Source organism: Clinocottus analis, unplaced genomic scaffold (assembly GCF_023055335.1).
Source record: "Clinocottus analis isolate CAN_PGR_092001 unplaced genomic scaffold, fCliAna1.0.p SCAF_21, whole genome shotgun sequence".
Classification (NCBI taxonomy): Eukaryota; Metazoa; Chordata; class Actinopteri; order Perciformes; family Cottidae; genus Clinocottus; species Clinocottus analis.
Window position 1 is genome coordinate 6,936,747 of NW_027175943.1, and position 13,308 is coordinate 6,950,054.

Below are 13,308 nucleotides of genomic sequence, written 5' to 3' on the forward strand. Positions count from 1 at the left end.
TATCAATTTTGAGTCTTCAAAACAACAGTCTTAAAAAGGCTAACTCTAAAAACAACAGCTCTTCCTGCTTTTATCTTTTCTCACATAGCACATTGTCATGTGATCCACTGCTCATATGAAACTAGTTGAACTGGAAGTTAAAACATCTCAATTACATCGCGTTTAAGTCGTCTGCTCAAGAAGTCTCTGCCCTTTCCCCCCCACTCTCGTCTGCAACGTGCACATTCATTTAGCAGTGAAGAAGTGTCCAAGCCTATCTGGAAACCATAGTTCCTAAATTGTAGTCGTCACACTCTGCACAGACAAGTGGAGAGGGAAAGAGGCTTACCCTGAATCAGTGGTAGGCAGGCCATCGTAATTATCTCTTAACTATGCCGCAGTCTCCCTCTCTAACTCAGGGCTGTCGTCGGCACCTGATCACTACATAAATACCTGAGGATTGGCCTGGAGCGACGGCAGAGTACGGAATAAAACTGCTACTGTGTGGTGATTGGTGGCAGCCACTGGATTGCCTTTGTAATGTCGGGAGTTGCGGCTACGGCACTGTACAGCAATCTGCTGCGGTGGGATGTATTCCAATTTCCTTTTGAAAGTCTTGATCAAAATCTCTGAACAGACCAAGTGCATAATATCAACAACAGAACATGTGAAGGAAGAGACACCAGCTTAAAAGAACTGCTCACAATCACAAAACAGTACACAGCGCGCACAGAAGCGTTAGATCCATATGTTGCGATTCAGCACGCCATTAATCTCTGCCTCTCGTGGGGAGCTGCTCGACTGCTAGCCTTGGGATAAAGCAGAAAAAAGGGTATATCCTCATAAAGGGCTCATACAAATCCCTCATCTATCTATCTGTCTTGCGCTTTCTATTGTATTGTCTCTTACTCATCTGTTCTCCCTTTGTCTACGCTGTCGCCGCTTTTCTTTCTCCCACTCCATTGCTCTGTCCCTCTCACTCTGCTTTATCTCCCTCAGTTCCCCAGTCACCATCTATCTTTCTCCTCTGCATCTCCTGATGTATTGTTAGAAAATCAAAAACTCTGTCTTCCAGCGAGAGAAAAATGTTATAGCTGCGCTAAATATTGAATTCTAAGGAGGAAGCATAAGACGCAGGGTCCGGAAATAAATGCAGCATGCACTGCAGACACAATACAATATTTATTTTAACCCGATTAGATCCTGAGCACATGTTATCCAGATTAAAACGTTATATAAATCCAACATTTTTTAGAGGCCTTGTTCCTTCCTTCCCCTGATTTCTCTGAGCTGGACCACGACGAGGCACGTGTTACGTATTAATGACTAAAAGCAAGGAATTTTCAAGTTGTGCCTTTTCTCCACGAAGCTAAAGCAGCGCAGCATCTACCCTTTAACACAGTTGTTTCCCACCCGGTCACTCAGATGACTCACATGGCTGCATAGGAGAGCTGCTCCTTGGTGAGGTTGAGGGGGTGATTGGACGAGGAGATGCCATACTGGCTGGGATCATGTCCCGCCGGCAGATTTCCCCTCAGGATGGCGTTGTTTGCCACACTGAGGAAGGACACTATGCCATGCCATGCCTCGTTGTAGAACCACACCTGGAGAGGTAGAGACGAGCGTTAGATTTGCCATGCAAGTTAGGAATTAGGAGACATCTAGTTTTAGAGATTGATTTCCTTATCAAAAAGGTAGCCAAGACATTTGGACTTGAGCCGCATTGTACAATTGTTTTGCACCACTGAATCCCAATTAAAGGCATCTCAGTTTATGAAAAGACTTTATTCTTTTGCTTTGTTGGAAATCTGACTTACAAAAGAATAGTTAGACAGCAGCTGTGTGCGAGTTTTAAAGCCTGGTTGTTGCAATCAGCCTTTTAGAAGGGCTTATAAGACGACTGTACTACTTTCACGGCAGCAGAAAGTATGTAGAATCACCTATTTCACAGACGAAGTGTCCAGTACCGTGTTGAGTTACTGTTGGGCTACTGTGAATTGACCCATATCTTTTAGTCTCCTAATGATTAGAGTAAGTAATAAAACATTGATTTGTGTCCACTTAGTGCACAAAACGCACTCTGAAGCGAGAGGGGTCAAATATTCAGTCGCACATTTTCCCAGGGCGACATACTGACGTATGAGAATATGCAATTGAGATGACAAACATTCATTCTCTATACAACAGAAGATAAAAGGCCTGCAATGAATGCCAAATCCCAACGTGGCATAGCATGCTAGCTGCAGAGTAAAAACATTTTTGCACACTTTCTTTCGAACGCAAGTGATTCTCTGACTCTGTGGCTCCTGGGGTGGAGAAGAAAAAGAATGGATGATAGAGAGTGGGAGTGAGAGGACTCCCCGCTGATAGTGCAGCACTAATTAAGAGTGGATGGTGGTTGAGTGTCAGCCTAACATAACACTGCATCACAGAGGAGGATATGAAGTACACCAACAGATGTGAACACACACACACACACACACACACACACACACACACACACACACACACACACACGCACACGCGCCTTTTCGTCTCTCCGTTCTCGACCAAAACTTATATTATTTTCACTCTGATATTTTCTTCAGCCTGTAGTTTCTGAAAGGTCTGCAGCTAAAATATCATTGGATGTTTTCAAGATAAGTAGAGATTTAAGAGCACACGCTTGTCAGCTAAATGCATGCCGGTGGTATAGAGGGAGTGGAAATCTTGAGAAGATCAAGTATAATGGCAATCCACGTTGCTTTTCCACTTCTGAAACTTCAAACATCAACTTATTTCCGGGGAGGAGCAACGCTCCAGTCTCAATACATGCGCCTGAGATATGTGTAAGTTTGACATAAATGAAGGTTTAACGAAGGTTAACTGCCGTGTGTGACAGCTCTGGGCTCAGATGTGGCACTTTTCAGAGGCAGCAGATTTATCAACATGTCAGTCCTCGATAAAGGCACTTAAACAAAGAGCACTACAAGCCTGATCGTCGGCTGTTTGGCGCTGATGAGACCAGTGTCACTGCTCTCTGGCTGCCACTCCATGTTTTATAGGGCCAAAGCAACCAATCAGATATCAGGAAAACATGTTATTTCAACGACAAAATCAAATATGAGGAGGATACTAGTTGTTGGTGGGCCAGGCTTTGCTTTTGATCTTTAAGGTTGTGAACCATCAAAGTTTAAGCTAGATTCATCCCAACCAACTTACACATTGATGCATTGGCATTAGAAATCTAATAACTTATCATTAACAAGGGCCACCTTTACATTACGTATGTCACCTTTTAATACTTTTAAGTACATTTTGCTTAGTTTGTGTACTTTTCCCTATAGATATGAGTGTAGTGCGTGTTGAAAATATGCCTATTCAGAGCGGGCTGATTGCTTGGCCGGAGGTGTTGCTGCTTTCAGCTTTCTGGAGAACTGCTCATACAGAGAACTTCACACTTGACACTGCTCTTTCTCGGTTCCTCAGCACAACACCAGCCATGACATAGATGTGCAGGCGCAGCTACTCGCGGTCAGAAACAGCTGTGAAAGAGGCCAACACTCCAGTTCACAGGGGCAGACTGAACCGACCCCGAACTGAAAGGCCCCCAGACAGATGTAGTATTATGATGTTCGCATATGAAAATAATCACTATTCTCATTGTGCCCCCCAAAAAAGTACAAAAGGACTAACAGCACGAAAACAATATGCAACTCAACTGCATACTGTTTGTTCAGAGGCAGACGTTGTAGTATTACATTCACATGATATAGATATGTTAAAGTATAATAAACTATCCAGAGTCATAAAAGATTTGAACACTAGGCTACTCCTTGAACGAACTTTTTGAAAATTAAAAAACATTGTGCTGATAGTGCCTCTCTTTTACACTTCACTTGAAATTAACATTTGAATGCAGGACTGTTACTATGTGGTTTGGAGTTTTAAGTACTTCTACTACTACCACTGCCAATACCAAATGTGTCCCTGAATATAATGCAGTTCCCAGGAACAAAACACCAGAGGCCCACTTTACTGGAAATGTAAGCAACTGTAACTCAAGATTAATTTAACTATCCAGCTTTATAAATGTAATATTCAACCTTCAACAGGCGTTAACTATGTTTATGCACATTCAACTGATAATGCCTCTTTTTCAAATTTGAATGGAGGACTTTTTGCTTTGTACAACTCCTTTAGAGGACTACTTTGAGTACTGTGAATAAAAGCTAAAAATATGAAATATTTAATTACGTTTTAATATGTTTCCATGTGAGAAAGTCAACGTTGAGATTCCCAATTTGTGATCAGTTTGCCCAAATAACTCCTGTTTTTAAAATTTGCTGTCTTTTTGGAGCATTTGTCGGTTGTTCCATTGGTACTTTTACATAAAGAAAGAATGTGTGGACTTCTTCCACATCTGTTTTAGTCACATTGCACACCCTTTCCTATTATGTACAAAGATTACGGACACACTATTTGCATTACTGGACTGAACCATCGTGCTGTATCCTACCTTTACAGCCTTCCACTCATAAGCCAAGGTGTCATTATTAATCCGCCACCTTTAGATTTTTGTATTATCTCTGCATTATAATTTATAATGAAGTAAATTGCACGAGTAGGAAGATGACTGTCTCTGAAAATATCCTGTTTCTCATAATCACCAGTGTTCCTCCCTAAAAGTCTCAACTGCAGCTGAATTATTTCCCCTCAGAGATCATTAAACTTTAATCTCATCATAATCTCCAACAGTAGAGCGAGCGCACGGCAATTACTACCTTTAGGTTGTCCCTGGTTCCCAGCTTCTTCAGCAGCGTCTCAGTCTTCTGGAGGAACTGGTCAGTCAAATTATCCTAATGAAGATGAGGAAAACAAGACAACAAAAAAGTTTGACTTAATTGGATACACTTGGAAAAACACCACTGCTCTTTGAAATGCAAAGCACGAGGCAGACGAGAATTAAGACTTCCTGGGAGCACTTGGCTGTGCTGAGACACTTATTTCGCTCAGACTTGGGAGAAATGGACTCCACTCATGGTGCATGTGGAATGAGGTTTAAGGGTGAGGGCTTGAGATGACAGGCGATTTCCAAAGTGTCATGTTGATACCATGCTGTTCAGCCCGACCATAAGAGCGCTGAGCACATTGTACCACGATGTGATATAAATGCAAATGGCCCTCCTGTTGGACCCTGCCCTCGTCAGGGCGGGAGGGGATGTAGCATGGAGTGAGTAGTGGTCGGTGGAGGAAAAGTGTAGGTGACATCTGGGGAGAGAGGTTGGAGGTGGACGAAATGAGAGGAGAAATATCAAGAAAGACATTCCAAGGATGCAGCAGTGTGCTCAGGTGCAAGTGTTTGTCCCCTCTGAGTGAGAGTGGAAAGGAAAAGACAACCAAAGATATCGCAGTCCCCAAGTTACCCAAGGACCACGGACATCGTGCCAGTTGTGTTCTCACTTTTTCTACCGGGCAATCCTTCGCTCAGCCAATCCTCACCAACATCCTGTCATTCTCAGAAACATCTCACAAGTATATCCAGGGATTTTTATTTGCCCTGCCATGAATCCAGTTCGCTTTCCGTAATATAGCATAAACTCTTCGCCGCGTAAAAGCTGGGAAGCCTCAGAAAAAAAGCCTCCATCAAAAGGAGTATTTGTGTTAAATAAAATCAACTCTGCGCCAAGACATAACCAATTCCTTCGCCGGGCACAGAACAAGTCTTCTTATCTTGTCTGTATTGAAACCATCAGCAAAAGCAAAGGAATCTTTACAGCATTTTTTAGATTTTTTTTTTTTTTTACTTCACTGCGGGCAGCATTGTGCCAAGAAGCAACGGGCAGCGCCATTAGGCGGCCTTACTGAGGATTAGCGGAGGCTAAAACGAGACGAGAAGTGGGCCAGCAGCTGCCTGGGTCTAATCCTTGACAAACTCCTCCCCGCTCAAGGACAATGACAAGGCCGGTTTGGCCAGTGGACCTGCCCCGTGCCACGGCTAACGACACAGCAATAAAGCCCCTCGAGTGTGTGGTGACTTTCTTGGCTTGTATTCCAAAGTGGCCGGCACAGTTCAGTGGTCAAGTGCTCCTTGTGACTGACTGGTCATATGGTCCGTGGGGGACTTTGTGGTAATATGTTTCTGCATGTGTGTGTGTGTGTCTGTGTGAAAACTTGCCGGGAAGGATTACTTTTGTTGAATTTGGGGCTTATTTCTCTGAAAACTATAAGTGATTAAAAAGAAGGTATTGTTTGAGAAGGTTACTGTAGATTACAGGGAGCAGTGGTGACATGAATGCCATCTACATACAACACATTTTGGGACACAATCCTTGGGCTTAATTATACAATTTCCAGCACACAGGCCTTCTTGTTCTTATCGTTCCCTTCATTTCTTGCAACATCAAACCTTATTTCTACCTGCGAGACACAGGAAATGCAATTACAGTGAAATTTCAGAGCTCGTTTCCCAGCCGGCACAGGTGGCCCAGGGTGCAAAAAACACACTACTTCCTGTTACCGTCTCACACCACAATGCCTGCCGAGCAGAAGCCAGACATTTCCAAGGACAGTGAAGCACTTTAATAACACGGAATCCAGAGCTGGGATGGCTAATGCCCGGCCATTAGGGTTACATCATCGCTGCTGCACGAATTAAAGTCACATTAGCGTCGAGATCCAAGAGGCAGAAAAGGGAATCTGTGTAGGGATGAGACCGGAGACGCCTGAGGGCAAAGCAATGTGCTGATCCCAAAGTATTTGAGAGTCCAAAAAATGTGAAATGTTAATGAGAGACTGTGTGTGTGTGTGTGTGTGTGTGTGTGTGTGTGTGTGTGTGTGTGTGTGTGTGTGTGTGTGTGTGTGTGTGTGTGTGTGCAAGAGAGAGTACAAGGAGGGGACAAGTGAGTTGGCATGTAGTTCATGGAACACGATGCCGAAGTAAAAGTGTATCAGTGTAATGAAATGAATTGAGGTGGTGATAGTATATAAAGTTTTTAAAAAAATACGAGAGCAGAAAGGTTTGCAGGATTGTGTGCGAGCGAGTGTGCAGTGAAGACCCAGATTCCTCCATTTATTCAAGGCGATGCACATACAATCAGAGCCTGTTGCCATGGACACTCGACAGAATGGATTTGAAGAATCCAGCCCTCCTCTCCTCTTTGCTTTCATTCTTTTTTGTCAATCATTCAAGAATACAGCGGGGTCCAAAAGTCCTCAACAAACAACATCACCTGTGCCCAAGATACAAAGCGGACCGAACAAAGAACGCCATGCTCCAATTAGGAGCCGCTGACTCAAAGAGCGACTGGCAAACTGCAGAATTGAAGGCATAAAATCTATTTCTGAACCACTTCTTCAGGCACTAAACTAGTTGAAACATGGCGTGTTGGAGAAAGCCACATTGACATCACCGTCGACATGGCTGAGAAATCTCAATTAAAATTGAAAAACTTGAAAGACTTAAAGAAATGGTACGATCTTGATAGAAGTGGAAAATGTGGGTTTCTGTTTGAAAGATTTACTTTTATTTGGTGGTAAAATAACTTATTAACAATACATGTGGAGGTGTTATTATTCAAGGTTTTAGCGTTGCAGATGAACAAACAGACTACTCAAATAATGCTTTGGTATCAACAAGTTCGGCTCGCGAATGCCAATATTTATTACATACCCGAAACAAGCTGAATAGGTCTTTTAGATCCCTGAATGAAGCTTCGACTGCTGCCTCGTTCAGACGGACTTGGGAGTTTACGCCACCGACAGAGATGCCTCCGTACCTGGAGTGGTGGCAAAGAAGCAGAAAGAGAGGCAGGTTCAGGTGGAGGTAAGGGCATGTGAGTAATGTCAAGGGTACACACACTCATGGATGTTTTACATTTGCTCTAGTTACACACACACACACATACACAGAATACAGACATCCAGGAAAAGACGGCATTACAGAGGAAATAGTTCTCTTTGCGACAAGAAAAGAACAGCCACCCAAAACCAAAAGGATTGCGGAAAGTTATTAGTTTAGAAAGCGAATAAAATATGTAAAAAAAAAGACAAAAATATTATATTGTCATAATTAACCTACAAATTATTGAGTTGTCAGATTATTTGGCAATAAGAGCCCTTGACCCAAATCAGTTCATCCGTGAGTCAAAGTATAATATCCACCAGGACAACCCAACAACAAAATAAAAACTCTTGAGAAAAGCTGATATTCCATGTATTACCTTGTTTTACCCGAGCGTTGAAAAGTCTTGACCAAGAAGTCAGTCACGTTCCGTCCGGTTAGATCCAACAATGTGTCTGTGGTGTTCTGGATCCTCTGTTGGGAAGAGAACAAAGAAAAAGAAATACACTTCAAATGTTGGAACTCGAAAAACAAATCAAAACTATTAGTTTTCCATTTGTTATTATAATAGTGAGACTACACCTGAATTGATTTTTGGGGCATTTAATGTCAACACATAACCAACATAGTATCACCTTATTAAGTCTATATGTCACCTTGCTTACACATCCAGCAGATACAGAGCAACATTATAATGCAGTCATGTTTCTGGCAGGATGATGAATGTTACTCCAATATTCACCCTGGAGTCACCTCCTGAGAGAAACATATCTGGCTCTTAGCGCTACATGCTACGCTAGCTTTGTCTGCTCATGGCGCTGGTAGAGAGCATCCAGTGAGACTGATGCCTCCTTCCGCTGAAAACCATGTTCATGAGAGCCACGAGAGCGAGTCAAAACATCGCAGTTGCCAACTGTCAAACCCAAACAATACGTTGATAGAAACCAAAATGCTCCGTAGTGTGACGCCTTCCACATTATACAGTCGAATCATCCAATGGTTTTACAAAATATTGTTTGGAGCTGTTTTAAATTAAAGATGCAGAAAATAATTTCAGAACTTTTGTTTGCAAAGCTAATCTGAAGATAATGGCTGGGGATGACTTTTGTGCAAAAAGAATGCAAACTTTTTCCTTTTACTTATGGAAGGATTTAAAACTTTTGCATATACTGCAGAACTTAACTGCAGCATCATGAGCAGAAAGGCTCACCGCAGAGACTCGGCTGCTCACACTGCTCAGCCACCCATGAAAGCTCGCCCAGTAGATGTAAAAATCAACAGAACATTTTGCAGGTGATATCTGTTCTCAGTACTATAGAACATATTCCCCATATCATAATAGTCAATTATGCCTTAGGGGAGGCCTGGTTGAAATCTAGGTCCCCCAGCCAATGCTGTGTCTAATGTCAAAGCACCCTTATTAGACGCCCTTCTGTGGATAAATGGGTACATTCAAACATCCAATTAAGGGGAGGGTGCGACACAGCACCCTGAAAGCACTCTACAGTGCGTAGACTGATGCTTCCCAGTACACACACACTCCTGCTGACACCAAGCTGCTTTAGCCTTGCTTATTTAGAGAGCTAACGCAATGCTAATTAGCGACGTGATCCTTGATAAAAGAATTGAGACCCCCGACTGCAAGGCAATTTACCAGCAACACCCCCTAGTTATGCTGGTTATCTATCCGTCTGTACAAACAGCTTGATGTGCAAGCTCTGGGTACACACTGTGTGTTGTGTGGTACCGTTGTGCGTAGACCAATTATGTATCACTTATAACATCCAGTAGATGCGTGGCAAGGCAGTGTCAAAGGGGTATAGAAGTAGCATCAAAGCAAAAAGAAGAGCCGAGTAGGAGGAGACGAAAAAAGAGAGTTTAGAATCCAAATTAAAAACAAATAGGATAAATAAGAAACCAGCGCAGGAGCAGATCGGGGATGGAAACGTAAGTTACAAATTGGTAGACGAGAGCACAGGAGGAAAGAAAAAGAGGAGGTGAACTGGAAATTACAAGGAAAAGAACAAACAGAAGGAGAAAGCAGAGAAAGAAGAGGACCCATCTGGCTTATGAATCAGAGATAAGGCGAACGAACGGCACATCCACCTTGGCTTATCTCTGAACAAACATGCTTCTCTTTCAAAAAGCCACGGGAACTCGGAAACAAACAAAACCAAAAATAAGAGCCTTTACACTCCGCTGTGTGTACATTGAGTTATACGGGAGCATACCGCCATTGTGGGTCTAATTATGTTGGCCGTGGTCCACATCCCCCCATCAGAAAAGACTGCAATGGGAACACAACGTGATTGCGCAATGCCCGGGCCTCTATCTCTTGTTCATTACCTGGGAACAGCTTCAGAGTGCTTGGCATTCTGTACATGACAACAGTTCTCCACAACACAGTCATAGCTTGATAGCTTGGGAAGCAAACAGGGGTGAGGGAAATGTAAACTAAGGAGTAATCAAATCTGTTGAATGAGCTGGCATACTGGAGCACTGAAGAGATAAGAGGCCGTGCTGTGTTCATATTACTCTTGGCATTGTTTACGTCGCCGTACCCCGAAGGTAAAATTAAAATGTTATCTTGTGTGCACACAAAAAAAGCAATGCCGGTAAAGCTGAATCTTCTATCATTAACATGTTATGTTAAGTTGTCCCTTGTCCTCTTGACTAGGATTTTACAAGAGATGATCAGGTTAATTGTTTTTGTTCTGTCGGTGTGAAGTTGTACCTAACATTTAACTTATTATAACATGACGTGTTTGTAGTGAAAGTGACAGGTGGCCCTCTGTGAATGTGTGTGTGTATTTCAGGAGCTGCATTTCATTGTGTCGTGTGATTATGTCCACTATGATCAGATCACAACGGCCGTTTGAAGCAAAACCATGAGATAATAGCTGGAGTATTGTGGAAAGCACTCACTGGGTAGCAACACACAGTTATTAACCACAGCAGAAAGCTACTCGGGCGATTCTGTCCCAGATCATGAGCGATTGAGTTGCACACCTCCACGCGTGATGACAGATTTTCATCCAGACCCTTTCTATTCCGTTTAGCCATAACAAAGGAGAAGCGGCGCCTCATCCACCATGTGCCTCACCTCACAATTCAATGACCTTTCTGCTTTTGTTTGAGCATCTCTTGCCTTCCGCTGAGAGGGTGGCTCTGGACAGGTACTTTTACACTAAAATGGATCTGCGGGTGTTGAGAGTGAAAGTGACAAATCAACAGGGCCCAGCAGAGAAAGGATGTGTCAGCCTGTTGTGTTCGCCAGGTTGAGTATTGGCTGGCGGGCTTTGGAACTGATCTGCGCTTAGTTGGATTTGTTCTTTGCCAACAGCTGTTGTTGGTGGAAAAAAAACAAACCTGCATTAGACTTAAAGTTTACAGGTTGTGTATGGTTTCAGTGAATCCATTACGACATTAACTGGCAAAAATATGTCTGCTCCAAGAATTTTGCGTGTAAATGAATCCTAATTGTGCTGCATTATACAATCATCACTTTCTTTTTGAAAGAGACAACACAGTCTTGCTGAAAAGACTTATTTCCTGTTAACAAGGTTTTACTCCTTCCCCCCTCTAACTGACAATCTCTATAGATAATGGTGTTTGTATTTCCTATGCAGAGCTTCTCTTTTTTTCCCACACAAATGGTCAGCCAATGCCCAACTTCAATGCTCTGATTGATGAGACCATGGAGAGTAATTTGCAAGCAAGCTCTAGTTAGGCCAGTCTCCCAATAATAAATACATCAATCGTAATTCCTTGAACGTGGCGGCTTTATCAATTCCTCTACACGCATGACGGCCTATTCATCTATGAAGGTTAAATATCACCAGTGAACGAGAGTCAATACCTCAGAATTGATAATGGGTTTACTGTTGCCTGCCATTTCCATGGAAACAATGATTCCACACTCCCGTGGTGATGTGTCCGTGTTTTTTCCCTTTCTCTTCGTCTTTTCACTAGTTTCTCAAGGGCATATTCGGAGGATGGGCAAGATAAAAGATTAAAAAAAGAAGAAAAAAAAGTAAAGTGCGAAGCTGGTACACTTTGTCATGATTTATTCAGCAGGGGAAGCTTTCAGGTCAAAGGGAATACATCCTCAATGTACTCAGCTTCTGTGGGTGGTCTCTGCCTTGGATTTGTATTTAATTCATGGCCCCCATGTGACTGGCCACAGTCTATACAGGTAAGCAGAGCAGCAATGGTGGTAATTGCATATGTTCCCACACACACACATGAAATAAACTCAGTGCATATTCATATAAAGCAATATGTTACAATCATATATCCATATCTGTCACAATATTTATCCTACCTCACAAGCAACGCTTCTCTCCTAAAATGATATTCTTTCAGAGTTCATACTGTATATCTGAGCATGACAGCCACACTAAAGTTTCTATCCCATGACCTTACACTTCATTTCAAACTGTAAACGGTGGGTTATGGCCCGCTGGTGGATTGCCATTAACAGCAGGGAGGCAACGAGAGTCAGAGAAGTGTGGAGGGTTATGGTCTACAGTTACACACTGAACTAGACCAATGCGCTGGGGGTTTTTCACTTATACTGGTGGAAAAAAAGTCATAATCACACAGTGTGTTTCTACCATATTAACTAACACATCACTGTACATCTTTCAACTTTTAGATGAAGAACTAAAAGGCTGCAAAGCTTACTGGCTTTCTATAATGTTACAAAGACTGACCCCTGCCACATAAATAAAGTGCTTCATTATGCAAAAAGAAGGTGATGAACAGAGAGACGTGACTATTGGAAGCATGTGGATTGCCTACAAATGCTTTCCCCTTCTCACTTGTCTTCTGCCATATTCTCTTCTCTTGTGGAAGCTTCTTATTCTTCGTATACAGATCCTCACACGGTGCGAGATGACTGGCAATAATCTTGTTGCATCATTATGACTCAATGTCCTCAAGGTTGTTTCCAAGCAAAAACAAGCGTCCATTTAACATCCTTTTACAGGATCTGGATTGGATGTTGTAAATAAAAGAGAAATGATGCAAGTGAATGTAACAAGATGTAGACAAGAATTGGCCTTTGTAAACGGTCTTCTTTATGGAGGCTAAGTGTACTAAAAGTGCCAGCTACATATAAAATGGCACTATAAAGCAGAAATCCAGCAAAGTAGTGAAAACTCATAGAATAACAGAAATTGATTCAGGCAGAGAAACACTTAAATAAAAACAAGAGTGAAGTTGTTTAAAATGGAAGAAGCAGGTGGAGTGGAAGAAAAGAGCAAAATAGAATAGAGGGTTGGAAAAAAAAAGACCTTGATGGCCTTTCACGATAAAAAATGATACAAAGATACAAGTAGCGCCACGACAAATGGGGGTTTCCTTGACAGTGCTGTCATGAGCTAGGAACAAAAACGTCAGGGAAAAGGAAAAGGTTACACAAAGGGCACATCTCTTGTTTGGCTGTCTCAACAATCATCCTACAACATGATACCTGGACAGTTGCTCCTTTAAAGTGGCCCTGG

General features: G+C 42.5%; 1 protein-coding gene across 1 annotated transcript in view; it reads right to left on the reverse strand.

The window, feature by feature from the left end:
- The window catches only part of LOC137792667 (phospholipid-transporting ATPase ABCA1-like), a 122,934-nt gene that overhangs the window by 40,390 nt on the left and 69,236 nt on the right, over nucleotides 1-13,308 (reverse strand). The window contains exons 32-35 of the mRNA XM_068588421.1: nucleotides 8,181-8,275; nucleotides 7,631-7,736; nucleotides 4,743-4,817; nucleotides 1,414-1,583 (exon numbers count right to left, since the gene is read on the reverse strand). Coding sequence (XP_068444522.1) covers nucleotides 1,414-1,583; nucleotides 4,743-4,817; nucleotides 7,631-7,736; nucleotides 8,181-8,275 — 446 coding nt within the window. The remainder of the gene's footprint in view (nucleotides 1-1,413; nucleotides 1,584-4,742; nucleotides 4,818-7,630; nucleotides 7,737-8,180; nucleotides 8,276-13,308) is intronic.